Here is a 27,964-nt window from a genome sequence, read left to right on the forward strand (position 1 = left end):
CGGTGGGGGGAACAAACAATCAATTTGATGAAATACGTGACGCTAATGGTTGATGGTGCTGGTGATGGTGGTCTGTGGTGTTGGTGGTAAGGTTTAGTACTGATAAGTAGTATGTATGCATGACCGCTAGGCGGCACATTTGCTAATAAATAAACATTACTTATGGTCACCATACATGTGGAATGATCTGGCTGCCGCTGGTACACACCAACTGTTCGCCGGAATGTTCTCCGCGTAAACAATCTTCCGTCGTCGGCATATGTTAATCGAATGAATCGGTAATGTCGGCTGCAAGTAGCGGCGGCAGCGTAACGCCAAGTGCAGTACACTAGTGGAGAAAACAGTGTGTGCAACTTGCCGGCCAACAACTTACGGACCAGTAAAACAAGTTTCAATAATTCAACTTACACGAAAAAGGAAACAAATAAGGCAGATAACATTCAGCTGGTTAACCAAACGAAAGTTGTAAGTCGTTCGGCTCGAAGCACGCGCTCTTACAGCAGATCGATCGGATTTCCGATACATCCCGTTAGATCCGTGATGGTGACGGCCAGCCGGCGGCAATGTTCCAGCACGATCGTAGACGTAACGAGCCCAAGGTGCACCAGGAACAGTTCGTAGCAGCGGACCTTGCTCGACGGTGTCCGTGGAAAGCAGGATTCGATAAGGCGCCTACAATGAGCAATCAGCATTTCAGCTTAAGATGATCTCGCATTGGTTACGCTGTTGGCTAAAGCACTTACTGATAGTAGTCACCCGCCAGGATGCCGGCTATCAGTGACGGTTTTGTGGCGGGTACTACGGTTCCATGATTTGGTGGTTCGTTCGGTTTCAAGGTCGCACCGTGTTCGTCCTCGAACCAAAGGAAGTACGCGTAACTGAACGTTACATCCTTCCAGATCATTGACATGTAACCTTTGTCGAGATAGTTGCGTGAAAAGGCGACCATCGACCATATCTGTGCGGGATAGGGGTAGAAGAGAAGATGGACAGTTTTTTTTTATAAACAGAGCGCAAATAAATAAGTCTATTTTTGGCCGTCTAATTCTATGCCGACGTAAATATTAATACTAATAAAGGTAATGGAATGAAAATATGACAAATGCTGTCATTATGGAATTATAAATAAGAGTGATTGAATGTAATGGTTATAATGACTAAAACTATAATCTTCGAGCGAGTTCTTAGTAAGAAGGTCAGGTCAGTCTAAAAATTCATATATTCTTTCATGGGATATCTCAGGAAGTGATCTTCAATTTCCGGAAGATACTTGGTGACCATACCACGACACTTGAAACTTCCTTCGTCTCGGTCTTCATCTTTAGTCTCTGATGTGCTGTAAAACTATTCTGGTCACACATATTCTGTTATTTCTCTAGTAGGTTCAGCTTGACTGTTTCCAAAGTGATTTAATTCTAATTTACTGAAAACTTACAAAATCAATACATCTACAGAAAAAATACAAAAACCAGGGAACTCAAAAACGCTAAAAGTGAATAAGTTATTAAGTTAGTAAATAGTTGGTACTTACCCTATCTTTAAGGATATCCGCCGGGTCATGATCGTCTAGTGATGGTGCAACGATTCTTCCATTGTACCGATCTATATGCATGAAATGTACCATACCGGGGAACTCTTCCATGTACGTGCTAGCGAAAGAAATCGAACCAAGTTAAGGAAAAACAAACCCAATCAAACCATTCACCCATTCGCTACGCATGCATTTGAAAAGGATATGATCCCATGGTAAAATTTTTCTGCGATTTCGCATGTAGCAAAACAAACACCTCGTTCAGGCTGGCTTCGGCCACATCGGCAATATCGGTGACACGCTGCAAACCATGCTCCAGGGTCGCGCAACTCGCACACAGCAACCGAAACAGTTCCTTCACCGATTCGACAAACATCGGCATGTTCGATTCAATCTTCACGATCAGCGCATTATCGGTGGTTTTAAAATAGTCCGTGTACTTTTTGCGCAACGTGTCCCACTTCACGCCGAACGTTCGGATGCTTTCCTCCACCTCGGCATTGTTCGATTTCACCTTCTTCAGTGCGTCCTGCGTGTGCTTTGCGTACGTATCGAGCGCATCGAATGCACCCCGCAAATTGTCCAGATCGAACTGGCTCTGTAGGTTTTGCAGCTTGTGCAGTGCAAAGTACACATCGTACAGATGGCTTGCGAGGGCCGTATGAGCATGCTCGATTACCAGCACCAGCGACACGTGCTCGAACAGGTGTACCACGTGGACAATGTGCGGTACACAGCCGGCATACGACTGGTGGACGCTACCCTGCAGGAACACTATCTGCGACACGATGCGCTGGCGGTGTCGACGGTGGCTGTGCGTTTGGCAGAGCAGGTTGAGGAAGAACATATCAACGGCGGCCAACTCCTGGGCCTGCCTAGTACTGTATCGTGCGAGAAATTTGCTGCCCACGAACAGCAACGAATGTGACCGCTGGGAGTGTGGATCTTGCTTAAGCCGATCGGTGGCGGCCTGCAGGGCAGTAACCACAGTATTCTTCACATCCACATTTACTAGGAGCTGTTCGATTGCTTCCATTAGTACGCCCTGGTTTACAACGTACAGCTCTCGATAGGTTTGGATCAGTTCGGTCAGATGGTCGATTTTTCCCGCATCGCTTTTAATGCTACAAAGAAAGTAAAAGGTTTTAGTATTTTTATAAAGGTCGAGACAATCACGGCTCATTGGAAGTACATACGAGAAAATGTTTGGCCCGCAAATGTATTTCGTAAATGCAATAAATGCTCCCAGCTCACGTTTTACCAGATCTATCTCTTTCGTGCTAATATCCAAGAAAATGTACCCTAGAAACTGGACAGAATGGCGGTATAATGAGAATGATGATAACGATAAAACGCGGCAATAAAAAGTTAAACTTTTTTGTTTATGTTTTCGCTCCCAAAGTGTGAGGCCAACAACCTAAAACATGGTCTGTGCCAGGAACTCAAGGTAACCGTCTTACCGCGGTTGGACGCTTGTAAGGCTTCCTGAGCAACTTACCTCTTCGAACACGACGTTCAGGTTGTTATCCATCTGAATCGAGGTGTACGCATTGTCGAACTGGCACATCATGATCCGTTGCGATGCCAGCAGCGGACTGAAGATTTGTATCAGGACATTCGAATTAAGCTGCTGGGTTGGACACTGCAGAACGAAAAGAACAAACACGTTAAATAACACTGATTACACCCACTAGCAACCGTTCTGTTTACTGTACCGCCGACTCCTCATCAAGCAAACCCAACTCGTACGCCTGCTTGGACATTTTTTCTCGCATCGCCTCGTTGAAGTTGTGGTAAATTAAATCGTTCGTTTGATCAAACACCAGAATCCCCTCCATGTTGTGTGCGAGGATAAGGGTAACTAGGTTGGCAGCAAAAAGTTAAAGGACCGTATTTAAAGGACACGCTAGCCCTACGTTGTACTTGTGCTGCAACCAAGATTGACAATTTGTGGGTGAAAATTTTTGTTCAAATCGAATGCAAACCTGCGCCTGCCTGACGTTCGAAAGCGGTATCAGTTTACGATTATCAGTGCGAGCGAGATAGCTCGCTGTTGCATCGTTTGTTGCTGTTGCTGTCTTGCTTTTTGTTTTGCTCGTTCACTTTTGTGCCCATTCGTAAACACACGCTGCACATTGAGCGATGCTGCGGCAAACGTTATTGACATTTCGTAAAGTGATTTTAATGAAAGTACAATAAATTTTCGAAAACATATGAATAAATCAGTTTTGTTTTGTCCAGCGCAAGACCTTTATTAACCCATTCTTAACTCACAGTTCCAATACTCGCAAACGATGCTGTGTGAGAAACGCAACATCGGCCATACATTCCGGATGAAGCAGTTCGGAAGTTTCGTACTTGCAGGATTCCTCATAAGCGTACAGTATGCTAGTGTCATGAAGCATCATCTTGCAGTGTGCCAGAGCGAGAATGCAATTCCTTAACCGGGCAATGGTTCTGCGGTCCTCCTTCGACACTACATCATCTAGGTTTTGCGTGAAACCTCCTCCTTAAACGAAAAATTGTACGATTAGTGACAATAAAGCGACAACCATTCAAGCAATCAAAAGAAAGTTTACCTTCTCCTTCATTGTTCGCAATTGGATATATCCAGATGAATCCATTGTTTCCCAGAATGATCGAAGCACCGCAGGGCAAGTTGTGAAAGTGCGTTTTGCGCCGTTGGATCAGCGAAGGGAACACCTTGACGAGAATTCCCTGGGAGAGTTTGCCGTATTTCAAGCTTCGCGTATGTAACGACAGCACACCATCCGAGTGGACATTTTGCACCTCTGCTGAGATCAGATCGCCCTCCTGTAGATATTTACGCATTTGCTTTTCGTCCTCCACACCACGCCGGCGCAATTCACCACCCGGTAGATTGACCGAGGACAGCAACAGTACCGAATCCAAACGGGAGTTTGTATCTACCTTCCAGCGTTTTTCCTGTACCTCAGTTACGCGGGCTACTACCACGTCTCCGATTTCACCAACGTATCGACCCTTGAGGGCTTTTACGGTGATCAGTTTGTTGACCTGCACCATCACACCGGCAACGGAGGATTTTAATGCATCGTCCTCCATGTATGTTCCATGGCCACTAAAAGCAAAAGCACATCAGTTAGTTGACGGCCGGTTGTTGGTTTACCATCTCATGTGCTATTTCATTACCGCATAAATCCTTGTTGTCTTGTCACGACCTCGCCGGGTGTGAACAGGCGTTGATTTTGGCCATCATCGCTGATGAGTGGAATGTTTACTCGATCGGAAGCTAATCGCACGACGGGAGTGATATTCATTTTCACTATTCGCTTCACAATGCGCACGGAAACCAGTGAAACTTTTAAAAAATATTAATCTTTGTTTACCACACCGTACGGACATGCCGCATACTTTGACAGTGCGTTTTCCGACACTGGAATGCCAGTGTTGCCAGAAAACTCACCATTCCGTTCTGCTACCATGAGGTGATTTTCGCCTGCTTGTCAAAATTAAAATAACGTAAACAACGTTCCTTTTGGGTGGAAGTGAATAAAGTTCCGTTTTTTAACCAAATCACAAACAAATTGTCGAAACAATGTCCTTGGAAACAGACGATTATGACGAAGAAATGCAGCAATTGATCGCTGATTCGATGCATCTTGCCGATGAGCTCATCACGGTAACGGCTGTTGAGGAGCTACAGCGAACGCGCCACAACATTCTGAAGGACATCGAATCGGATGTTGAACAATACGGTCGAACGATCGCGCACTACAAAGATTCCCTCGATCGTTTAACACTGCTCGAGCATGGTATACTGCATGGATTGAACAAAGTGTCGGCCGCACCCAGCGAGATGACCGAGCAGCTGCAGCGACTCGAAAGCAAAGTCGAAACATTGGACGAACAGTTGCGCGAAACGATCATTTTCCTGCCACCGAGTGCAATATCGAAAGAAACGTTCGCCATCATCGGAAAGCAGAAGGAGCGCCTTTCTTCCATTGAGCAGCAGCTCGACCGTATTGGTGCTCTGATCGATGGCAATCAGGTCCGGGAGGAGGCCATGACGGTCGCATCCGTGCAGCGCAAGACAAACAAACTGATGCAGGATATGGATGGCATTCTTAAACTGAACACACTGCAGAAGCAAACGATCGTTGGATTCTCTAACCGGATCTTTCACGGGAACATTTCCTGATGGAGTGGGCTGCGGTGTGTGATTCAACTGGAGTATATAATATCCATTAATTGTAATATTTTAAGTGTAATTTATTCTGTCGACAATTGGGCTAAATACATTATACATTTTATATAATATCCCTTTCTTCTACGCGCTTTTCTGCAGTTCTGTTCGATTTGTTTAATCTTTTTTTTTGCAAATAAACCCCGTTCGCCGAGTATCGGAGTATGTCTTTTCATCATACACTTAAGAATATCGGTTGAGATACAATCAATGAATGCAAAAGAGGTTAAAATAAAGGTAACAAAATAACGAGGGATTGGTTCACGGCAAACGAGCAATTATGAAAGCAAACCCAATAAACGATATACCATATCACAAGGACTCACTACTACAGCTACTTTCCCTTCTTTATTGCCAGACTGTGTGTTTCTTGTGCACCATTGTTCTCTACTCCAGCCGCGTTAGTGAATAGTGCACAAAGCTTTGCTATTTTGATACCTGATATAAAACATACACAAATTTTAAACTTATGCAGAAAAAGGGGTATATTGATAATAGTAATAATCTTTTCCTTTCTTCCCGTTAACAAATAAAAAAGAAGAAACATGTTGAACATAACTCTCACTAAGAATGTCATCCAGTGTTCCACTGCGCAGCCGGGCTCTTAGCCTAAATGTATTGTTTTCTGTCTATTTTGATTACATGGAACGAAGGCGCAACATTACGTCACATAAAACAATTTAACACATTAACAAACCAATAGATTACACATACCATGGAAATGGGACCCTTTTAGGTCTTGGTTCCTTAACTTATAAGAAAACGCATCACAAACCACCAATGCTGGAACACAACTAAATAATAAAAAGGTTTGAAAGAACCATGAATTATCGCGTTTGGTTTTCTACCGTGGGTAGTTTTCGTTGCACATAATGTTTCGTACTGCTGCTATATTCAAATAATGCGCTCCAAATTTGCCCCAGCCGCGTTAAAAAGCGGCACCCGTATGGGGTACGGCGAACGAATAAGAACTGTAAATGTTTCAAACCAAATCAACCGAATCGATGTTAACGTCATTCGCTTATTTTCCCTTTTTAATAATATTGCCGTCAACTTAAAGTAAGCATAACAGACAAAAACACATAATATGCGGTACGAATCGGAAGCCACGAGATAAGGTGAGGATAACACATAACATTGAAAGTACATAATAACATAAAACGCAGGTAAAACGGGGGATGCACACTACTGAACTTTAAACTTGTGTTTGAATACGTGGCTGATACTTTTGTGTTAGCAAACCTCGGTGTCCATGCGATGTGTGTGTGTGTGGCAAATTCTTCAGCAAAAACAAACGGAACAGGATACTGCCCGTTTGGCAGAGGGAGAGACACACAGCTATGTTTGGGGGGGCTGCGGTTTCTTCATCCTGAGTTGATCTCGACTGAGGTTTTGTAAGCAGTCCACTATTACTGCTGATAACCAGCGGGTCCAGCAGCGAATTGATTAGGGTTGTAAAACTGTGGCATTCCCTAGAAAAGCAAAAGTTTGATGAGAAACGATAAAGGTCACACCAGTCAAATATTTATACACTACCTCAGGGGCTTGATCCGACTGTTGTTCTGCTCCGTCCGTATTAGGAGCTGCTCCAGGGACAAAAAAGCTTCCCTGAGCGTTAGGCAACGTGGGAACAGCCGGTGCTAGTACCGGTTCCGTTGGTTTGCTTGGGGCCGCACCAGATGGATTGAATACATCAACGTAGGATCGCTTAAGGGCTGCGAAAATGAAAAATAATATAACTTCTTATTGTAGTTCACGTAAAGAATAGACTAATTTTGTAAATAATGGCTCAGGATCGGTGCGTGCTCTGAACGGCTCCAAAAATGTTTGCAACCAGCTCGGACACCAGCATCGATTTTGAAGCCAGCCCCAAAATAACGGCTCAGCAGATGTTGGTTAAGAACCGGCTCCGGAGTCGTTAGTTTGGTGTCTGCTGCGGAGTTTGTTGGTTCAAAGTTGGCTTCGGAGCAGGTTCCGACCTAACGATTCTCGTTAGTTCATAACCGGATCCGAATCCTATAGAGCGGTCCGGAACGCACATTACTAGTATATATGTCATTTAATGGCGACAAACGATCACATACTTCGGTTGCGTTGCATTTTGTACATGTTGGACTGCAGTGTGGGTATTTTCGTCGGTTCGGCTACCGGACCAGCAGCATTGACAGTCGCAACATTCGATTGCACTACACCAGCAACACCAATGGATTGTGAAGAACGGATTTGAGTACCATCGTTTCCACCCATCGCGTTGGACACTGGTTGCTGATAAGCGGAACCAGAATCTGGCAATGGCGAATGCGGTACAGACGGTCCTGCAGCAGCACCCGGAGGACTTATTTGTGAAGGACCGCCCGAAATAGCTGGACCTGCAGGGACGAGATCGGCCATCTTGGGCGGTGGTTTGTAAGCTTCCGTTTCCGCCTCATTTTCATCCGTATTTACCCAACGTTTCGTCACTTCATCCCAAACAATCTACAGATGTGGGGGAAATAATTTAGAAAAATCAACTCATTAAACTACCAAATTTGTCCAATACAAGTTAAACGTGAAATACCTTTGGATTTTTATCATCGGGCAGTATCATCTGATTTTTCGGTTTGAGTGAAAACTTGTTCCATATACCACCGAACCATCCAGATCTGTAACGAGAATTGATAATGTTAATATTCTGGTTTTACGCAGAACAATCACTCCACTCATACCCTTGAGCATTACCACGTGCTGCCCCAGCAGCAGATTTTCCATCCTTAGCAGCGGGACCACTCTTTTTTGCTTGAGCGACTACATTCGACGTTTGCTGTGGTTTACCACCGGGTGCCATATTCCCCGACATCACGGCCTGCCCCGCACCACGACCACCCGTCCGTTCGTCGTCGGTATCATCGCCAAAACCGGGCCGCTTCGAGACAGAATTTGGCATTGAGATCGTCGGTTTCGGTACCTACGTGGGAAAAGGTTCAACACACAATCAGTAAACGTCTAGCCGAAAGATTTCACTTTGTGGTAAGACGAAATCTATCACATTACAAATAAATTTACAAATAAAATAAACAGGAGAAACCAATTGCACGCAAAAAGAAGTTATGCGAACTTAAAAAGCATATTGAAGCTTAAATTAGGGAAAGTTAATAAACAGTGGTTATTTTAAAAACCGAACGTTTGCTAATCAGATTACTCCTGACCATAAATCAGCAAGATTGTTCTTTTACGCTTTCGAACCTTTCTAACACTTAGCACTACAACTTTTGCTACATTTATCTAGAGCATTGCAGAGCAGCATAAGCTCGCTGTGTGCTGACCAACAGAAATAAACAAATCGTTAAGACCTACACAGCGTGATTTGGAACCTAATATTCTAGACGCTCTAACGGAACCCGTGCTACAACGGTTCATCAATGGCATAAGTCAACGCGGAACGCTCGCTACGGTTGGAAACGGAACGCCGGCGACGCCGCAAGCTGCCGAAATCTATCCCTTCAAAGTAATCCCGAATACCCTCATCGATTACGGGTTTCCCACTACGAGCGTCACTGTGTTCTGCTGACTCGGTGCTTTCGCCGCTGTAATTATAGTCCTTAAAGCGGCTACAGAAGGGCATATCAATCGGATAGGTACCGTTGTAGACTACGTCGCGGTTTGCTAGGAAACCCTCACGCCGGCTACGTGCCGTATAGAGGTAAGCTTTCGATAGCTTCATCGAAGTGCCACGCCGTTCCGGGCAGATTTGTTCTATAGGCAACATCGCTGCCCCGTGTGCAGTGCCCGTAATCGAAACCTTACGGCGTTTCTTTCTAACCTTACGCACTGCTAGCTGATTCGGCACCCGGTCCCGCACAGTTAGGCCAGATTTTAAAACATCAAACTGTACATGCTTTACAGGCGCCACCTTTTGCAGACTTGTGCGTGGCCATACGATTGCTTTAACTGTTGCGTGTCGTTGAAGGTGATGTTGGTCCTGCTGCTGCTGCTGCTTCTGGTGTTGCCGCTGTTGCCGAAGCTTTTGCACATCATGCGTCACGTTACACTTGTTAGCACAATAATTGCCACGAAACGTTTCCGAAAGTGGCGAGCTAGTAGCACTGTCTCGCGACCCATTGTCAATGCCATCGGCTATAATGCTACTTACGCACGCATCTCGTTGCAGTTGTGATGTACGGTGATAATCGAACGCTGTACCACAATCACGCCCAGCGACTTCCTCTCGTATCGCATCGATTGCCGGTGAAGGCGACAGTGAACTACGATCGTACTCCTTCTGCTCTTCATCGTCCTCCTCGTCTAGATCGTGTTCCTCCTCATCCTGTTGGAATTGATGTTGCTGTTGTTGCCACGCCTTTTCCTGTGATCGTAGCTGCATTCCGTGTTTGTAGGGAGGAAGTAAGCGTTTACACAGTTGTGTGTGTGTGTGTGCGTTTGTGCGTAGAAAACAATATCGTACAAAACCAAAACAAAGGAATAGCAAAGGAAAAATAGTACATAGCAACTCACAACCCCTAATGTTGAGATTGATCAAGCCAACGGGCCAAAAAACCACGAAACAAAACATAAACTATCCGATACATTCTCAAGCGGATGTTATATTAAACTAAATTTAAAAAAATCACTTACAACACTACCCCGAGATAAACAAAAGATTCACTAATTCTAATAAAAAGTTATTTAAAAACTATTCACCTCACTGTTACCAGCGGCGCCCCAGTATCCTGTATCGTATTGCGCCGGCATTGTTTCATTGTTCGCTGAAGCTGGTGTGAAAAAGTTTGTTCCGGCTGACTGCTGATTCTGCTGCTGCTGTAATTCCTGCTGTTGCTGTTCAATATAGCTATTTAACTGATGCATATGCACTTGTTGGTGGATGTGTTGAAATTGCTGCTGCCTATAATCGTCCTGCTTGGTCGTTTGTTCGACCGATGGATCGATCAGCGATTGTTGGTTAATCGATTCGTAACCCTGATCGTAATTCGGTATAGCAGGATTCAACTCGTACGGAGCGGTATTGGGCTGCGACGATGCATATTGTTGTTCCTCCGATTGGCGTTGATCACTGTACTGCAAATTAAGCTGACCAAGCTGCTGACTAATTTCGTTAAACTGCTTGTTAATGTCGTTCGATTCCGATGGGTACGGAGGTTCCGGAACGGAAAGCTGCCGTTCTTTGGCCACGGTACCGTCAGCTTGTGTTTGATCCGCAGCATAACCGTAGCTGTTGTAATCATACGTCACTTGACCATCGCTAACGTTATTGTAATGTGAGGCACCATTCGGCGACTGTAGCGTAAAATGTAAAATTTATGTAATGTTAAATTTCACTTCATTAATTAATCATCAAAAAAATGAATGCTTACACCATTGAGGAGTATATCGTTTAACCGTTTCAACCATTGTGGATCTTCCACGTTCGCGTAGATATTTCCCCGCCCGGTGTTGTTTACTGATTCATCCAGCGCCTTTTCCATGACCGGATCGTAATACTTCAATCGATCACCAAGCGTGTATACCTAGTGTTACGTCACACAAATTAAAAACACAGATGCAGACATAAGGTTACAGAGTTTTAAAATGGACTGGTAAAGTTGCAACCGTTTCGTTTTAAATTCCCGTTATCATCTTTCATTGTTATTATTCTCGGTTTTGGTTTAACTTTTTCTTACCTTTCGCACAAAATCTGTATCGAAACTGTACGGATCGTACTGTATTTGGTCCGCTATTTGTTCCATGTACAGCAAACATTTTAGTTGCATGCCCTGGTCAAGCATACGACAAGCTAGCAGATATTTATAGCGCTAAAAAAATAAAACAAAGCATTTCATTACATTAATACAAGATTTAAGTCTCAATCATTCACATTCAGCACTATCATCTTACCTGCAATTCCGCAATTGAATAACGATCTTCGTTCAGGGATCGCGCATACTCGTAAATTTCTGTCATCATAATCGATTCGTTGGTAGACACCTCGCGGAAACTACGATTGTGATGAGCAGCACCAAGTAACACCAACCGGACGGTACCATTGTTACCAACAGCGGCATCCTGCTTAACGTCGGCAAATCGACCAAAGGCCACATCGGACAAGAGGTAGCAAAAGTGTGCAGCATACAGGTCGCCTCGATGTAGCAGCGTATCGCCAAGCGTTGTGATCGACTTCTTGATCAGTTCCGGTTTGGCGGAACTGTTTGACATCAGCATCGCCAAATGCGGTCGCCAGTCACCCCACTTTTCATCCAAAACACTCTGTAATCAAACAATTACAACAAATAAAAAACAATGTACTTCACGCTCATCGATGAATAATGAACGTTCCTATCTGCTTACCGTTACAGACGCTGGAGTTCTCCCACTCAACAGTTGGTACAACGTTTGGAGCGGATCGTTTAACGTTAGCTTATTGGCAAACTTCATCATCACGTTTGCATGCTGCCGCGAGTCTACCTTCGAAGCGAGGAATAGTGCGTGTCCCCAGAGATTATGCTCTGTAGCCCACTCGAGGGCTTCACTAATGTTTCCGTAGAGCAGATAGCTGCGGAACTTGTCCGTGATCTCTAGCTCCGACAGTGATTTTGGTGCAACTTCTGCAAGTGAATCTTTCAGCGCTTCCTGTGCACCTTCCCCATCCTGAGCAGCATCCCCCGCCTCTTCACTGTCCCCTTCCTGTCGGGCATCCGCTTCCCGTTCTGCAGCAGCCTGGGATAGGGACGAGTTGCGTCCACTTATATTAGCAGAACGTGTTACATTAGGCTGAATCGACTCAAACGGATACTCCTCCTTGTTTCGCATCAACAGCTCCGAGATATCTGTCCCGACAAATGTCTATCGGTCGAAATAAAAAAAAAAAACATTAAAATTGTGTGTTAAATAATTGACATTATGTGGACGTGTTGAAGCACTTACGCCATTTTGTCTTAGTAGTAGAATGATGTAATTCCACAGCAGCGCAAAGGAGCTACGGTTAACGCCAGCGGCTAGTGAAGACGAATGAAGACTGTTGATCGAATTGCCGCGTGATTTAATCAATGCCAATGCGCCACTGTAAGGAGGCCCTTGACGAAGCTGTTCCTCGCAGAATTCGATGACTGACTTTTTATGAGTCACTCCCTTAACCAGCGGTCCCGGGTAAGTTTGAAACAGTTTTCTGCTAGCATCGTTATATCCTGAAACGGAAGGACATTTACCGTCTGTTTCATGTAATTTCTTTTCTTGTCTTTAGTTTCCAGCTTACCTAGACTATATATTTTAACCGTATCCGCCATTCCGTTCATAGTCAAACGATTTTTGGTCGAAATTAGCAAACCGGCGGACACGCTTACGATGGGATGTATTTCGGGGAACTTCCGCGGCGTTAAGCGCTCTGGTTCCATCATCGTCAGTTCTGCTCCGGTCTCGGGTTTAATCGCAGACGCATCAATTTGATCGATTCTGTGAGACCCATAGAACATAGGAAATGCATTAATAAACAATGTACAATGGTTCAAAGCGCATTTTAAATTTATTAATATTATACGACCGAACGATCACTTCCTGTGATCAATGGTTTCATCAGTTCTCCAAAGGAATCATGTAGGAATATGGCAATAAAAACGACTTTCACAACAGTTATCTACCATACGAAAGCTAAACATGCGCATCCTTACTTTTACAGCACCATCCATGTGGGGATTTCTTGACGACACCTCAATTAAAAGATAATTATTAAACAAAACAAAAAATAACAAGCAATACAAGTCTCATGCAGAACAATAATATCTTGAGAAAATAATACACTACTAAATAAAATAACTTGTACATTCCATCAATGTATCGGTAAATAATATGAATGTGTGCATACAAACAAAACTACGGAACAGTACCATGAAAAGCATGAATGAATAGAGTGAGTTTGATAGCGCTTATTCCCAGAACAGAACAGTGCCCTAACATTAAACAATAAAACTAATCCCCATAAACTGTGTACTAAAACCCGAATAAAAAAATGAAATGATAAAGTTGAAAAGCACCTTGGTTGAAAGTATCCGCCCGCTTCGCTATGATACGTTCGGTCCATTGCCAGCGATGTGTTTGCCCGATGGTGCTGCTGGTGTAGTTGCGCTTGATGCTGGAAGGCATGCGCATGATGGTGGAACATCGGTGGCAGTGACGACGGCTGACCAGACACGTCGGTCAGATAGCTTTGGTCGAGCAGCGAACTCGGACCGGCCGGACCGGTCGTCGCGGCAGCCGACGGTAAGGATTGATTATTGAAATGGCGATGGTAGTCCTCGGGATTGTACACACCGGGCGGATGCATAAACGGTGTGGTCCGATTAAACCTGCAGATGAATATATAGAGCGCATTGCAACCACTGCACTGTAGCGTTTATCTTTGCCAACTACACGAAACGTCATCCGCGGTAAGACTGCTAACGAGTGGGTTTATTTACGTTCTGCACAGTGTGTGGGCGCCCCCAGGTGTGGTTCATTGCTACAAGCCATGAGCAGTACTAACTGACACCGTTGGAAGCATCTTAATGGGTAATTCTCTGCAAATCTTAGTGCTTTCAAAGTATGGCCATCTTCTATTGCCTGAACCGGTGCCAAAAAGCAACCCAACACAGAACAACTTTTTAAGATCACGTTTTTTTTTGCATTAAAATAAATTAACCTTTTTCCATTGTGAAACGCTAAAAAGCACCGGGACGGAAAAGTGCAATAAATGCGATTCGTCCTGGTTGTGTGCTAAAAAATGAATGTATGTGAAACTCCGGGACGTATGAAACGATGGGACCAGGATATGATGATCGTTAGTGCAAAACAGCAGCGACAAAAGGTTATAACAGAATGATGTGTCGTGTTAAAAGTAAATGGGGAAAAGTAAAGCAACCAAAGTAAGATAATTTCACGCGGTTAACGGAAAATTATACAACAGAAGTTGAAAATGAAGGCAACACTTGCGCATTCAAATGCAAAATGCATCTGATGGTTTATGTGTTTTAAAAGAGGAAAAAAAACAATAAAGCTAAGATAACTTCATAAAATTATAGTACGCGCACACGCCAAACAAGAGATATATAATGCAAACGAACACACTGGATAATAAGCAATTTTAGATTGTTCAACGGCTCAACGGACAGGAGATTGAGTTTTAAATGATAGCCTATCATTGCTATCACAGAATGAAGATGTAGAATCAAATCTATGATTTTCAATGTTTTTAAAAATATTTATAAGTTACATCCTATTTTATAAACCCGTAATTATTGAAAACGTAACCCGATTTTTGAAGAATTATAACACGATCATCCCCCGGCAAGGAAACACACTTCACCACATTAAACAAAATTAATCAAACACACCCACACACACGCACACACTCAAACAAACTGCATTTACTACCAAGGTCCATCATCCTCTTACCGTTCCTTGTCGTTTGCTGAGCTGCGACCGGAGTGAACCGACTCGCGTCCATCCGTCGTTAGTAAGTCGCGCTGCAGCTGGCTCGCCTGCATTTGCGCGTAATACGTACGGTACCATTCGGCGTACGCTTGCGGATTCGTACGTCGCAGCTGTTCGTAATACTGCTGATGTTGGGCGTAGTAACTGTACGGATCGTAGTACCCGCTTGACGCACCGTAAGCACCGGCAGCACCGGAAGATACCATACCATATCCGCCGGCTGCGCTCATGTACTTGCGATCCTTCTCCTTTCGGTCGTCCTTTTCGCGGCTGTCCCGAGTGCGATCGCGCTCGGTTCCATTTCTGCTACCCGTACGATAATCTTCCGGATCGTAGCGTCGATCGTGGCGATCGCGGCGCTTCTCGCCTTCCCGGTAGCGATCATCTGAATGAAAAGAAAAAAAAAACAATAAAAAATTAGATAAGAGTAGATTAGAGTTGCCAAAATCATTAATCATTGATTGAGAACTTGAGCGTACATATATTTCATTCCTTTGTCTCTAAAAAAAATGTGTCTTTCATTCTTTGTTCATATAATTTGTTCATCCTACCATTCCAGGTCGTTCAAAAAAAATGCTCCTATATTCGCTCAAATTACCGTTGAAGGTCATACTGTACCTATTATCGACGGGAAGTTCGCTCAATTCGGTACGTAACATTCTGTTCAACCTGCGTTACCAACCGTTCAACCTGCGTTACAAACCTTTCAATAAGCGTTACATTCCGTTCCACCTGTGCCAAACCGTTCGACCCGCGTTACGGGCAGTTTAACCTGGTTTATAACTCGTTGAATGTGCGTCATTTAGCCTATACAGTTCGCTTGATTGCTTTTACAATGAAAGCATAACTTAACCGATCTATCCGCGCAGATAGTTCATCTTGGAGAACTTTGGCGAACGAAGTTCACTGAAAAGAACTGATCGAACTGTACAGGTTTACTTCATGCAACCCAACTTCAATAAAGATTATATAAAAAATACAATCGAAAAAAATGCAAACTTTAAATTTAATAATTTAAGTAAATACTAGCAATGTAAATTTGCACTTGAAGTTCCTAATCATAAAGGGACTCATGATAGAAACGATAAATTCAGAATCACTCAAGTCGAAGAGGTTATTAGACGTGGATTATAAATTTGATTTATCAGGCGCTTCAATCGCTTCGCAATTTTCGGCCTGCTAACGCGCTCGCGGTAGAGCACCGTCAATCCACTATCCCGGCCTTCCTGAGCGGACGCATCAACACTATCACTTCATAAGGTCCTACCAAGCCTCCTCTGTCCATGTGGACGACCTAAACTGACTTTACAGGGTCGTGGTTGACCGGTGCACACCGGAGACTGGCGAGTCTAATCCGCTGTTCGATAGTGAGTTCATCATACAACTCGTAGAGCTCGTCATTGTGGCAGCTCCTCTATTACCCGACTGTACGCAGTACTGCAACCAGCGCAACAAAGATCTGAATACATAATAAATGTATTCGGAGGGTTGCACTCAAGTTCATAACCGTTTGCACACGATGGCACAGCCAAAAAATAATAATTTAATTCACAAAAAAGAGACAAAGTCAAAAGTGCTTCGTGGTATCGTTTCGCAAATGTTTCCAAAATTCGGGTCGAACTGAATGATATACAGCACAGTGCGTATAGCGAACGAAACTTTTCGCTTCTCCCAAATCTTCTACATTTACTGTCATGTGGCATTCGACAGCTATGGCTTCGTCGTTACCTTCATTAAACTTCTTGATCACAGTCGTTAGTTCAAGCTGCTACTTGCAGGAACACTCAGCAGTATCTAATTTAGTGTCTTCAGACAAATCTACGTGCATTCTTTCCATTTTTTTTAACAAAAAAAAAAAACCCGAAGAAAATGGTGCTGATCGAGTTTGGTGCAAATCGGTTAGTTAAATGATTTGAATAATCTCAATTTCATTGAGTATCTCTACCGAAATTTCTTAAAACGTATGCTTAGATCGTCCACGACAGAAACGCTATTACAAGATGAGCGGTTCTTTAGCCCCCTACCGAAGCACGGACCACTGGAAGAGTACCGCAGTGTGGCCACGATCGATTGGCGCAGAATGCGCCTTTTCTTTACTGATCAACGTGGACTTGAAATGCAACATCGACTCTATCGGCTGTTTCGTACCAGTGAACCCTTTATACGGGGCCGCACCGTACGTGATCTGCCCACAGATGAACGGCGCCGTTTAGCAATGGTACAGATGCAACTTTTGCAGCGCGAACGGCTCTTCGACTATGACATCTTTACGGAGCAACCCGAGCTTGCCTCCGTCTATTACGCAACTATTGCCGAATATGATATGTCGCTGCTGGTGCGCCTAACCGTCAACTATCTGTTTTTCACCGGTGTTATACGCATGTTCGACGAACCCAACGGTCGTTTGGCGCATGTGATCGAGCAGTCCGAGGCGGGACAAATTACTGGCTCGTTCGCGCTAACCGAAGTCGGACACGGGACGAACGCACGGGCAATTCGAACACGCGCAACGTACGATCCGGTCCACCGTGAGTTCATCCTCGACACACCGGATTTCGAGGCGGCAAAATGTTGGGCAGGCAATTTAGCGAAAAGCTGCACGGATACGATCGTCTGGGCACAGTTGTACACAGCGGACGGCGAATGCCACGGTGTTTGTGGGTTTTTGGTGCCGATTCGCGACCGCCATACGCTGCAACCGTTTCCCGGTTTGTTGGTGGGCGATTTGGGCGAGAAGGCCGGCCTAAATGGCGTTGACAATGGGTTCGTGAGTTTCCACCAATACCGTATTCCGCGAGAACATTTACTGGCACGGTTCGGCGATGTGAACGCGGTGACGGGAAAGTTTGAATCGGCGATCGGCAGCGCTGTGGAACGATTCGCCTTATCGTTGGGGCCGCTGGTGTTGGGTCGGGTTAACATCTGTATCGTTTCACAGACACTACTCGCTAAAGCGCTCACCATCGGCATTCGTTATTCAGCCGTCAGGCGTCAGTTTGGTCCAACAGCTGATGATCCGGAGATACCGATTCTGGAGTACCAGTCACAACAGCACCGACTGTTGCCACATCTCGCTACCTGTGTGGCGCTGAAGATGTTCAATCGATGGTTTGCCAGTGTGTCCGGAGATGCGCAAATCCGCATGCTTCGCGCAGAACCGATCGCTAATGAGCTGTTGCTGGAGATACATATCGTCGCATCCACCGTCAAACCCATCTGCAGCTGGGCGGCCCGAGACGGTATTCAGGATTGCCGGGAAGCGTGTGGCGGGCACGGTTACCTTCGCATGGCGGGTCTTGCTGACTTGAGGGTAGACAACGACGCGAACGTGACTTACGAGGGCGAGAACAATGTACTGCTGCAACAGATTTCCCAGCAATTGTTAGGCATTCGAACGAGAGGTGATTACGCTGCCTTCGCACTCATGTCACCGCTGGGATCGATGACGTTTTTATCCGACTACATGCAGATAATGCAGCAGCGTGTTGAATTTTCTACGGTTGAACAAGTACTGGACCTTAACGGTGAGCAATACTGTTCAACAATATAACGAGAAGTTTCATTACATTATTATGCATCTTTTGTTCGGGTTTCGTTACTCAGTTATCCTCGATACATTGAACTGGCTCACGGCTTACACGCTGGAACAAACCTATCAACGTGCACAAGGTTTACTTGCACAGGGATGCCAAAAGTTTGATGTTCGAAATAATACCCAAATATTCTACGCAAAGGATCTTGCCATAGTGTTTGGAGAGGTAAGAAGAGGTAACCTATCGCTCCTCGGTTAGTTTCAAGGTAACATAATCTATTTTTCCCTGTTCCAGCGTACAATATTCAGCGCATTTAGCCACTACCTCGAGACAATGGAACTTGCACCTGAGCGAACGTATCTAACCCGCCTAGCCGAACTGTACGGTATGACGCTTCTGCTAAAACACATGGCCACCCTGCAAAGCGCAGAATACTTTAACATGGATGCTTTGCGGTTGGTACAGGAAGCGATCATACGACTGCTACCCATTGTAAAGCGGGATGCGGTAGCGATGATAGACTCGCTAGCACCACCGGACTTTGTACTGAATTCACCTCTAGGTGCTGCCGATGGCAACATTTACGGTCGTATGGAATCAGAAATAATGGCCGGACAAGATGTCACCGGACGAGCCGCATGGTGGGATGAGATAATACCATCCGTAGCGTCATCATCAAAGTTGTAACCCTTCCGGCCATATAATGAAGTCCAGTGAAAATTTCAAATGGCTCTCACCAATACGTACGAGTAAAAATGATTACGGGAATTGAGTGTATAATGTCTATGTTGGGGAACTTATAATCACATCGGTCACAAAAATGATCGATTCATGTAGAAATTTACTCACCTTTCCTTCGTTCATCACCCCGGTAGCGCTCGGAGCGTTCCTTTTCCTTTCTCTGTCGTCTTTCAAGCGTATCCCGATCGCGGTCTCGTCCCCCGGCACCACGAGCATCGTCCGCCGGTCCTCGCTCTTCTCGCTTTCGGTAGTAATCGTCGCGCGTGGAACCACCGTATCGTTTGTCTTCTTTATCGTATCGGGTCGATCGTTCGGTTTCGTACTTTGAACCATCGGTTTCGTAGCGACTTTCGCGATCATACTTACTACTGCGCCCATAGCGTTCACGATCGCGGTCGTATCTGCGGGAAGAATGAACGAACATAAATATTTAGTTAGGCAGTGGTGACAAATTTGTCTCATGGTGCAACACCACCCTTCCAACTGACCTGTTTCGCTCACGATCACGATCGCGATAGTCATAATCGCGATCGCGATCCCGGTCCCGTTCCCGGTCTCTGTCACGATCCCGATCGCGTCCATTATCCTTTCGTTTATCCTTGTCGCGGTCACCCGGCATTCCACCGGTGCGCCGCGACCGTTCGTGTCGTTGCGTGCCGGAATCAGCTACCGTACCACTGCCACCCGCAACACCGACGCTCGTTTCTCGCTCACGCCGACGACGCTCATGTTCGCTGTAATCGGAATCTTCCGTATCGTAACGATCGCGCGAACTTTTGCTTTTGTTCGATCGTCGAAGATTGTCGTCCTCTCGACGACCGGCACCCTTCGAACTAGTTCCGGGTCCGTAAAAACCACCCTTATCGCTGTCGTCCGCTGTCGACGTGTTCGACGGTTCCATGCGGGACGTGTCGACAGTAACATTTGACTCCGTCTCCAGGGCAATAGGTACACCACTAGCACCGGCAGCGCTTGAACCGGAACCGGCCGCAGACATTACCGGTACGGAGTTTCCTCCCACCAATGAATCCTCCCGTTGATCATCCGGATTTTCACCGTCCATTACTAACTCCCGCTGCTCCTCAGGCATGTCAAGCGTCGCTACAGCGTTTATTAATCCCGCCGAGCTCGACGCTCCCGGAATAGCCGATATTGCACCAGCGCTCGGCACGGACGAGGGTGCAGGCACGGGGCGCTCATTTTCTAACCCTCCACCTGGTACTACCCGTTGTTGGTTATGATGATTGTGATTGTCATCCTCACCGGGAACACGATAAAGGTTACGATCGCTCATATCGACACGCCGGTCGTGATGATGGTGACCGTGATGATTATGGTGGTGATGCAGATGATCGTTCCTGGCGCTCATTGCAACCGTTGGCATAATTACCGGAGCTGGGGTACTATCCGATACCTCACCATCTGCCTGACGCTCGAGCGAAAGATCCGACACGTTCTGCAGATCCATACCGGGCACCATACGGTCCAGCCCGGGTGGTGGTTCCGGAAAGTTTTGTCCAACGGCCGATTGCACAAACGGTTCCGGTTGCTGTTCGTTCTGGCCCGGGACGTATCGAGACAGACCCGGCGGAGGAAGACGACTATCGTTAGCGTCACCGTGACTAGCACCCATCTCAGATCCACTGACCACTTGAAGAGCAGCACGCGAGCTAACAGTGGCGGATGGTGTCTCTGCTCCGTAACCATCCTCCGACAGGTGGCCCGTTTGGAGGTACTGATTTCGATCGTTGTTGGGAGCAATTTCTTGATTTTCCATCGATTGCTCGCTGCGTGTTTCGACGAGAATTTCCTGATTTTCGGGTGTTAATGTTTCGATATTGTTACCGTGCACTTCCTCTACGGGCGCTGGTTGCAGTAAAGCGGGATGTTGTGTCTGTTGCTGATAAAAGAACGTTCCACCGGCATTCGTCGAAGGTGGTGCGATCGACGCATTCGAAGGGGGTACGATCGACGCAGTAGATGGTCCCCCAACACCCAATCCTGGTGTGGCTGTATGAGACCGTGGTCCGGTTCGCTTGAACGGGTTCGAGCTGGCAATTTGCATTGCTTTCGGTGGTGGTCCACTGGCCATAGGTGGTCCGGACATGGATGGCGGTGGTCCTCCACCAGCTGACAAAGATGCCATCGTCGGATTATCGATCGGGGGTGGTGGCAAGGGTGGTGTGGTGGATGACGTTTTAGAGGCATGCGTTAGCGATTCATTCACCAGCGGTCCAGCAGACGCAGTTCCGACGATTGAAGGTGGAGGCGGGGGAAACGTTTGCTCGCCACGGTAATTGCTTTCGAGGTTACTGTGCCCACCAACGCTTTCCATTGCTTCCTGTTTAATGCTTAAAGCTTCCAAAACTTCATCCAGCTTGTCAGGAACACCATCCAGCGAGGGTGCGGCGGACGACGGTGGAAAAGGTGTGGCATAGGATGTATGTTGCCGTTCGGAATTTTCCACACCTGATGTTTTTTCACTGTAAACCGATCCTTTTGCACCGCTAGTCAAATCCTCGTCCGAGGGCATACCTGTGTTGGGCTGGGATGTGCCTCTATTATCACCACTAGGATCACTCTCCAGTGAACGATCGCCAGACGACACTTGACTTTCGATTGACCACTGCGGCGAAAGTGTTTCCGCCTTCAGGCGTTGCATTTGAGCGTTTGCTGGAAGTATGTGGCCCGGTTGCGGGAAGTCCTCATACTGCTGCTGTAGCTGCGGTGCTGGAGGTTGTTGCGGTAATTGTTTTGGCGCGACACTTTCGTCCGTCTGTACTTTAGAGATACTTGGATGCGCATGGTTTAATGGTTCCGGCACGGTCCAGTTCCAGCTGTTGCCCGCCGTTGTGTCGAAGCTATCGGAAATGGTCTGGCTGAAGGTCGGCACTAGCTGGGGCGTTGTCGAAGCTGGTGGATGCGAGGATGGCCGCTGTGATGCAGAAACCGAGTGTGAGGATGGTGCGTTGAAGAAGTTATTGGTCTGTCCATACGCCGGTTGTGGTGGTGCATAATTCGTGGTAGGATATTGGTTAGCCGTACTAGGCGCCATCATCTGCTGCTGATATCCACCAGGACCTTGCGCAAAGTTTGGCAAATAGTTGTGATTGTGTTGATCCATTCGGTTTGCTCCACTGTTCAAATACGTTGTTCCTGCTGGGGTTGGATTCATGTGCTGTGGTTGATATTGTGTTTGGAGATGTTGTTGAGGCTGCTGCTGCTGTTGGAAGTATGCATTGGGAGGTGCGTTCGGTGTTGCTTGCACGTTACCAATTGTCTTAGACATTGCCGTATCCACGTTCGTAGCGGCGTTGTCATTCCAATCGCCCCAATCATCACCCCATCCGTCCGTGTTGTTGTTCATGTTCGTAAAAGCGGTCGAAGCCGAAAACTGTTCCGCCATTCTTTTACGGTAACCGGGAAATACCGGTCACCTGCCGCCAGACGTGTTTTTGTCGGACAGATTTCCAGGCTTTCTTCTTGGTCAAACGGCAAGTGATAGGATAAAATCCTTCTTATTGCGAAACACCATCCAAATACTTCATGCTTGGTAGGCGTTGCGATGATGTACAGCTACAAAGAAACGGTTAAAGCAAATTAGCATTGATGAAGAGTTAAACATCAGCGTTCTAACAACACAAATACAGCATAACTAACATATATCACAGTTCCAGTTTCAAACATTATCGACGGCGAATCATAAATTGGTCTTGTTCAGTGACATAACGTAAACACACTGGAATCTTATCAAGACACAGCCCCGATATCATTGCACAAAAATACACTGGCCGAAAGCTGTGCGTATCGTACACGTTGGATAATTTGCTACGTGTCACACCTGCCAGCAGTTGTATCGCAACGAAATTAGATAGCTTCATCGCACTTCTATCAACAGTGCTGTTGTCCGGAAATTTTACTCCCCTTGTTAACTATACCCGGCATACTTTCTATAAGAGAATATATGTAATAATACACAGAATATTCAAACTGCCGTTATCTGAAAAAATGCCATTTGCACCATCCTAGCAGCGACGAGAGAGACTTTCATAATCACCTCTAACGGGGAATTTCTGCCAAGCATGGAGGGGATTTGATGCGATCGAAAATCGTCCCCACTCTGTAGGAGACGTGTAAGTCGATCGATTAAAATTGTGAGTGAAACAGTGAACTGGTTGGAAAACATGCTTCTGACTGGGTCACCGAATGCAACTATCATGTGGAACTTAACGTTTGGTACCATACATTTTGCAGGACGCGTTATCAACACATTGATAAACAGAGGAATGCATAATTAATGCAGAAACATACCACTTTTGTCCTATCTGAAAGACACCGTGGGCGTGATAAATGAACTATAAATCCCAATTTAATCTAATTTCGCCTCCACGGTTGGAATGAAGGAGAATTGTACTACTGCTAACATTCAACAACAGTCCTTGAACTCTTCTCGCCTATTGACTGGATCAATCTATTTTCACTTTCACTTCATGCTGATATCACTCAGTGGCAAGCTTCTCTATGAAGCGATACACATAGGTTGGAAACCGTTTGTTTTTATCTAGGAATGTTGGCCGATTTTCATTTCAATCTAGCATCCAGACGGTTCCAAGCACGTACTTTTTCACGTACCTGCTGGTGCTGCACACTTTTTTGCAGCTAGGTGTTTGGGCGATCGGAACGGCACTGACTCTATATTACGTGTGTGTGTATATACGAAAAGTTAAACGATTGCACAATTTACACAAAAATGAAACAGGACTTTAGCAGCCCCGTTTGATCACAGACAAAACCGGACAGATTTCGCGCTGTGGAGAGAAAAATTGATATCCTTTTCCACCGTCGAAAACAAGAAATGAATGCCAAGTTGGAACTTTCATTCCGAGGAATGACAAAATGCAAGCAAAGGGCCCTCGAGCGCGGTTACAGTATCTAGTTGAGAGATTAAACATATGATTTTAGGATTAATTAGCTAACTTATGTGATGTTTCTCAATATATAGTTGTATAACATAAATTTTACAATCCATTCTAATGAAAAAAATTTAAACAATGTATCTAAATTTGTAAATCATTAATTTTGCTGAATAATTAGAACATTCCAAGTGATATTCATAAATTTGAATGACAACTTGGAGAGCTTTAACAACCCGGTGAAAAGCATCGTACAATGATAACGAAAACAACAAAACTTTTTTCAAAGTACCTTTCTAGGAATGTGCGAGTCAAGCTTCCGCAATGTCCTCTATCCAAAACCAAAGCCGTACATGAAGTTTTTAGTTAGTTTATAGAAAAAATGCACAAACCAGTCCATCGCACTTACGCGATCAGTTCCTTTATGCATTCAGTATGTTTACCGTAATGAAACCATACTTAGGAAATAACCAATACGCCAAAGTGGATGAAGAATGGTAATTTTTGAATTCCGAAAGCACCAAAAACAAAATTCATACGTTTTCGTGAGTTCGATTTTGCTCGCTTGAAGTTGGTTAGAACCTGTTTCGGTTACGTCACCACAATCTCTCCCGAAAAAATCCCTCGAACCAGATTTACCGCAAAATATCTTCGCAAATTGTGCACCAAGGTAATAAAAAAAAAACGAAGAATGTAATCAGCTGTTACAATATTTTTCCAACCAACCGTAAAATGTTCACCCTACACAGACTATTACCGCTCAGATTTGCATTCGATCGCGTAGGAAGTAGACATACGATCGATTCAGCAGTTTACTTGTATAAAAAGCGAATATCTTGTATCCGGCTCGTACAGTGATACACGTAGCACCAACTGGCAAGGAGCTACTAAACAGACGGATTGTCAGAACTCCAACATGTTGGGGATGAAGGTGAGCAGCCATACAACCATAAAACCATATCGTATCAAGTACACATTATTTTCCCATCTCTCGATACAGCGAATTCTTGTCAATGTGGTCGTATTATCGTTGGCCGTTAACTTTGTAGCAACATGGTTTACTACACCGGCTAGTACATCAGGTACTACTACCACCGGAAGCAGCTGTCCCAAATCGAAATATCGCTCGATTGATTCCTCTTGCTCCAGCACAACCATTCCAAATTTGGGCAGATCTGGCGAACCATATGCTCGTATGCTTCCACCGAATTATGCGGACGGAATATCTACTCCACCGGTCATGAGTAACGGCAGTAAATACGTTAACGCCAGACAAATATCGTACAATTTGTTTTCGATCGATGAAACTCCCGATCCGACCAACACGCTGATCAACGTATTCTTTCTGCAAGCAATTGGCCACGATTTAAGTTCCCCCGCCGGCGCAGACACTAATTTGCAGTGCTGTGCTGAAAGGAAGGTTATACCGCCAGAGTCCGCTTCTAGCAGATGTTACGCGATATTTATCGGTATGGATGACCCCGTGTACTCTTGGTTTAACATCGGATGCCAAAATTATGTGAGGGCGCTCACGAAACAGCCCACCCAACCACGGCAGCCCGTTCAGCAGATAAATAGTGCAAGTAGCCTGTTGGACCTATCGTTCCTCTACGGTAATAGTGTCGTGGACAGCAACCGTGTGAGGGCATTCACGGGCGGTAAACTGCTTTCGGTACGACGTAACGGTGGTGAATGGGCGACAAAATACACCACAGAATGTAGCGGAAGTGATGGGTGCTATGTGTTGGCCGATCAACGCAGCTACCAGTTCCCAATGACAGCCACAGTGCACTTAATCTTTCTGAGGGAGCACAACCGATTGGCAAATCAGTTGAAACTGCTCAATGCGAACTGGTCGGATGAGGTGCTATTTCAAGAAGCGAGACGCATCAACATTGCTCAGTATCAGTACATCGTGTACTACCAGTACCTTCCAGGTGTCTTGGGACGCGCGAACATGATAAAAGACCGGCTGATATTTGAAGGATCGGGCTTCGCAACGGATTTCAATGCTTTCCAAAACCCATCGTCGTTGAGTGAATTTGGCGGAGTTCTGGTACCGTACATGCAAGCTCAGCTTCCGGGCAGCATCAAGTAAGTATTCCTTTTGAACTACTGCTGGGATGGGACATGCTAACATATCACTTTTTTATTGGACAGCTTCTACCTTAACAACACAGTGCAATCGTTTTCATTAAGCAGCTTGGCGGGCAACCTAACATTATTCGAAAGCATGTTTAGCTCGTTCTTTACCGGACTTATCACCCAATCAACTAAACTGATTTCGACTAGGAGTTTCAGCATCGAATGGAAAAATTTTATGTATCGTTTGGCAAGTGAACCTGTGGGACTAGATTTTCTTGCCCAGGACATACAGCGAATGCGCGACTTTGGCTTTGCACGCTACAACGACTACCGTTCTCGATGCGGTTTGACCCGGTTCGCAACGTGGGAAGCGTACAATGCCAGCTTCAAGGATCCTTGTCCCAAAACTCTTGAAAAACTCCGCTTGTACTACCCATCCGTGGACGATATTGATCTGTTTGTCGCTGGTGCGTTTGAGGAACCAATAGAGGGATCCCTTTTGGGTCCAACGTTTTACTGTCTTTTCAAGCAACAGTTCCTCGCGACGCGTACTGGTGATCGATACTTCTTTGAGGCAGGCGGACAGGAGGGAAGCTTCACGACGGCCCAGCTCACCGAAATACGCAAAGTTAGCCTTGCACGGTTGATGTGTAACGCTTTTCCAACATTACCGAAGATTCAGTCGAATGCATTCTGCCCGGTGTCGGCAACAAATTCACTCGTATCGTGTAGCTCATTGCCAACGCTTAATATGGCAGCTTGGCTTGCATAGGTAATATTTACCTTACGTGAATGGGCGTCTAGCTGTTAAAACTAAAGCTGTATCTCGACAAAGCGCCAATAAACAACCTGTTGCATGCTTCATACATTCGTTTACAGTTGCGCAAACAAGAAATGCCATTGAGAAAGCATATGTTTTCGTACTCATCACTGCATCTTGGTAAAATCGACATCCTTGAGGAAATATAATCTGGTTTTGAATATTGAATTTGTGTATCAATTTATTATGTAACTTATAACGTATGCTTGAAATGTAATTAAGATCGTGCAGCAATATGCGAACTAACTTATAATTCTATTTTTTCGAACCACATTTGCACTGGGTACCTGAATAAAAAAAAAACCCGAGTAGCGGTTTTAATTTGAAAATCCATTTGTCAACAAATACAGCGCGTTTATAACCTACCGTTGACGTGAAACTGGATTCGCGTTGCTGCAAGCAATAACGGATTTCTCTTCGATTTCAATGGATTAGTGGTGTAAAGCTTGCAAATATAAATATTTGATTGCTTTGTGCAAACTTTACACTTTCATTGAACGTTGTTCTTATAGAGTTAGTCATTTAACCATGAATTAAGAAAATCGTCTGCAGAGATTGAACAGACTGCTGCATTGAATTTGACGTTTTGGGGAAAAGTCAAAGAGGAATGTAGAGCGCACTTTTCGTAGAATAGAGGTAACGTGTGTTTCATAGGAAATCCTTCTGTGAATAGTGATCGGGTTC

The 27,964-nt window shown here is 45.2% G+C and overlaps 4 protein-coding genes across 4 annotated transcripts; 1 reads left to right on the forward strand and 3 right to left on the reverse strand.

Annotated features, from left to right (window-relative positions):
• Positions 1 to 494: 494 nt before the first annotated feature.
• Positions 495 to 3,369, reverse strand: LOC128708187 (BLOC-3 complex member HPS1). Its single transcript, XM_053803148.1, has 7 exons — positions 3,247 to 3,369; positions 3,030 to 3,173; positions 2,728 to 2,840; positions 1,738 to 2,655; positions 1,532 to 1,646; positions 744 to 958; positions 495 to 672 (listed from the first exon to the last, which is right to left on the reverse strand). Exons 1-7 carry the CDS (start codon positions 3,367 to 3,369, stop codon positions 495 to 497), a joined length of 1,806 nt encoding a protein of 601 aa, XP_053659123.1.
• Positions 3,370 to 3,801: 432 nt separating this feature from the next.
• Positions 3,802 to 4,830, reverse strand: LOC128719924 (exosome complex component RRP4). Its single transcript, XM_053813567.1, has 3 exons — positions 4,703 to 4,830; positions 4,111 to 4,631; positions 3,802 to 4,040 (listed from the first exon to the last, which is right to left on the reverse strand). Exons 1-3 carry the CDS (start codon positions 4,828 to 4,830, stop codon positions 3,802 to 3,804), a joined length of 888 nt encoding a protein of 295 aa, XP_053669542.1.
• A 2,335-nt stretch (positions 4,831 to 7,165) lies between these two features.
• LOC128709857 (uncharacterized) lies at positions 7,166 to 22,868 on the reverse strand. The gene is made up of 19 exons (XM_053804882.1): positions 21,980 to 22,868; positions 19,951 to 21,907; positions 19,571 to 19,863; positions 15,150 to 15,573; positions 13,754 to 14,065; positions 12,979 to 13,175; positions 12,651 to 12,910; positions 12,075 to 12,569; positions 11,625 to 11,993; positions 11,411 to 11,542; positions 11,105 to 11,257; positions 10,434 to 11,027; positions 9,886 to 10,110; positions 8,462 to 8,700; positions 8,314 to 8,398; positions 7,976 to 8,231; positions 7,841 to 7,942; positions 7,293 to 7,471; positions 7,166 to 7,228 (listed from the first exon to the last, which is right to left on the reverse strand). The coding sequence occupies exons 1-19, from the start codon at positions 22,866 to 22,868 to the stop codon at positions 7,166 to 7,168; spliced, it is 7,224 nt and encodes a 2,407-aa protein (XP_053660857.1).
• Positions 22,869 to 25,291: 2,423 nt separating this feature from the next.
• LOC128718563 (peroxidase-like) lies at positions 25,292 to 27,232 on the forward strand. Its single transcript, XM_053812186.1, has 3 exons — positions 25,292 to 25,306; positions 25,376 to 26,469; positions 26,536 to 27,232. Exons 1-3 carry the CDS (start codon positions 25,292 to 25,294, stop codon positions 27,230 to 27,232), a joined length of 1,806 nt encoding a protein of 601 aa, XP_053668161.1.
• Positions 27,233 to 27,964: the final 732 nt, after the last annotated feature.

This window comes from Anopheles marshallii, chromosome 2, assembly GCF_943734725.1.
Source record: "Anopheles marshallii chromosome 2, idAnoMarsDA_429_01, whole genome shotgun sequence".
In the NCBI taxonomy this organism is placed as follows: Eukaryota; Metazoa; Arthropoda; class Insecta; order Diptera; family Culicidae; genus Anopheles; species Anopheles marshallii.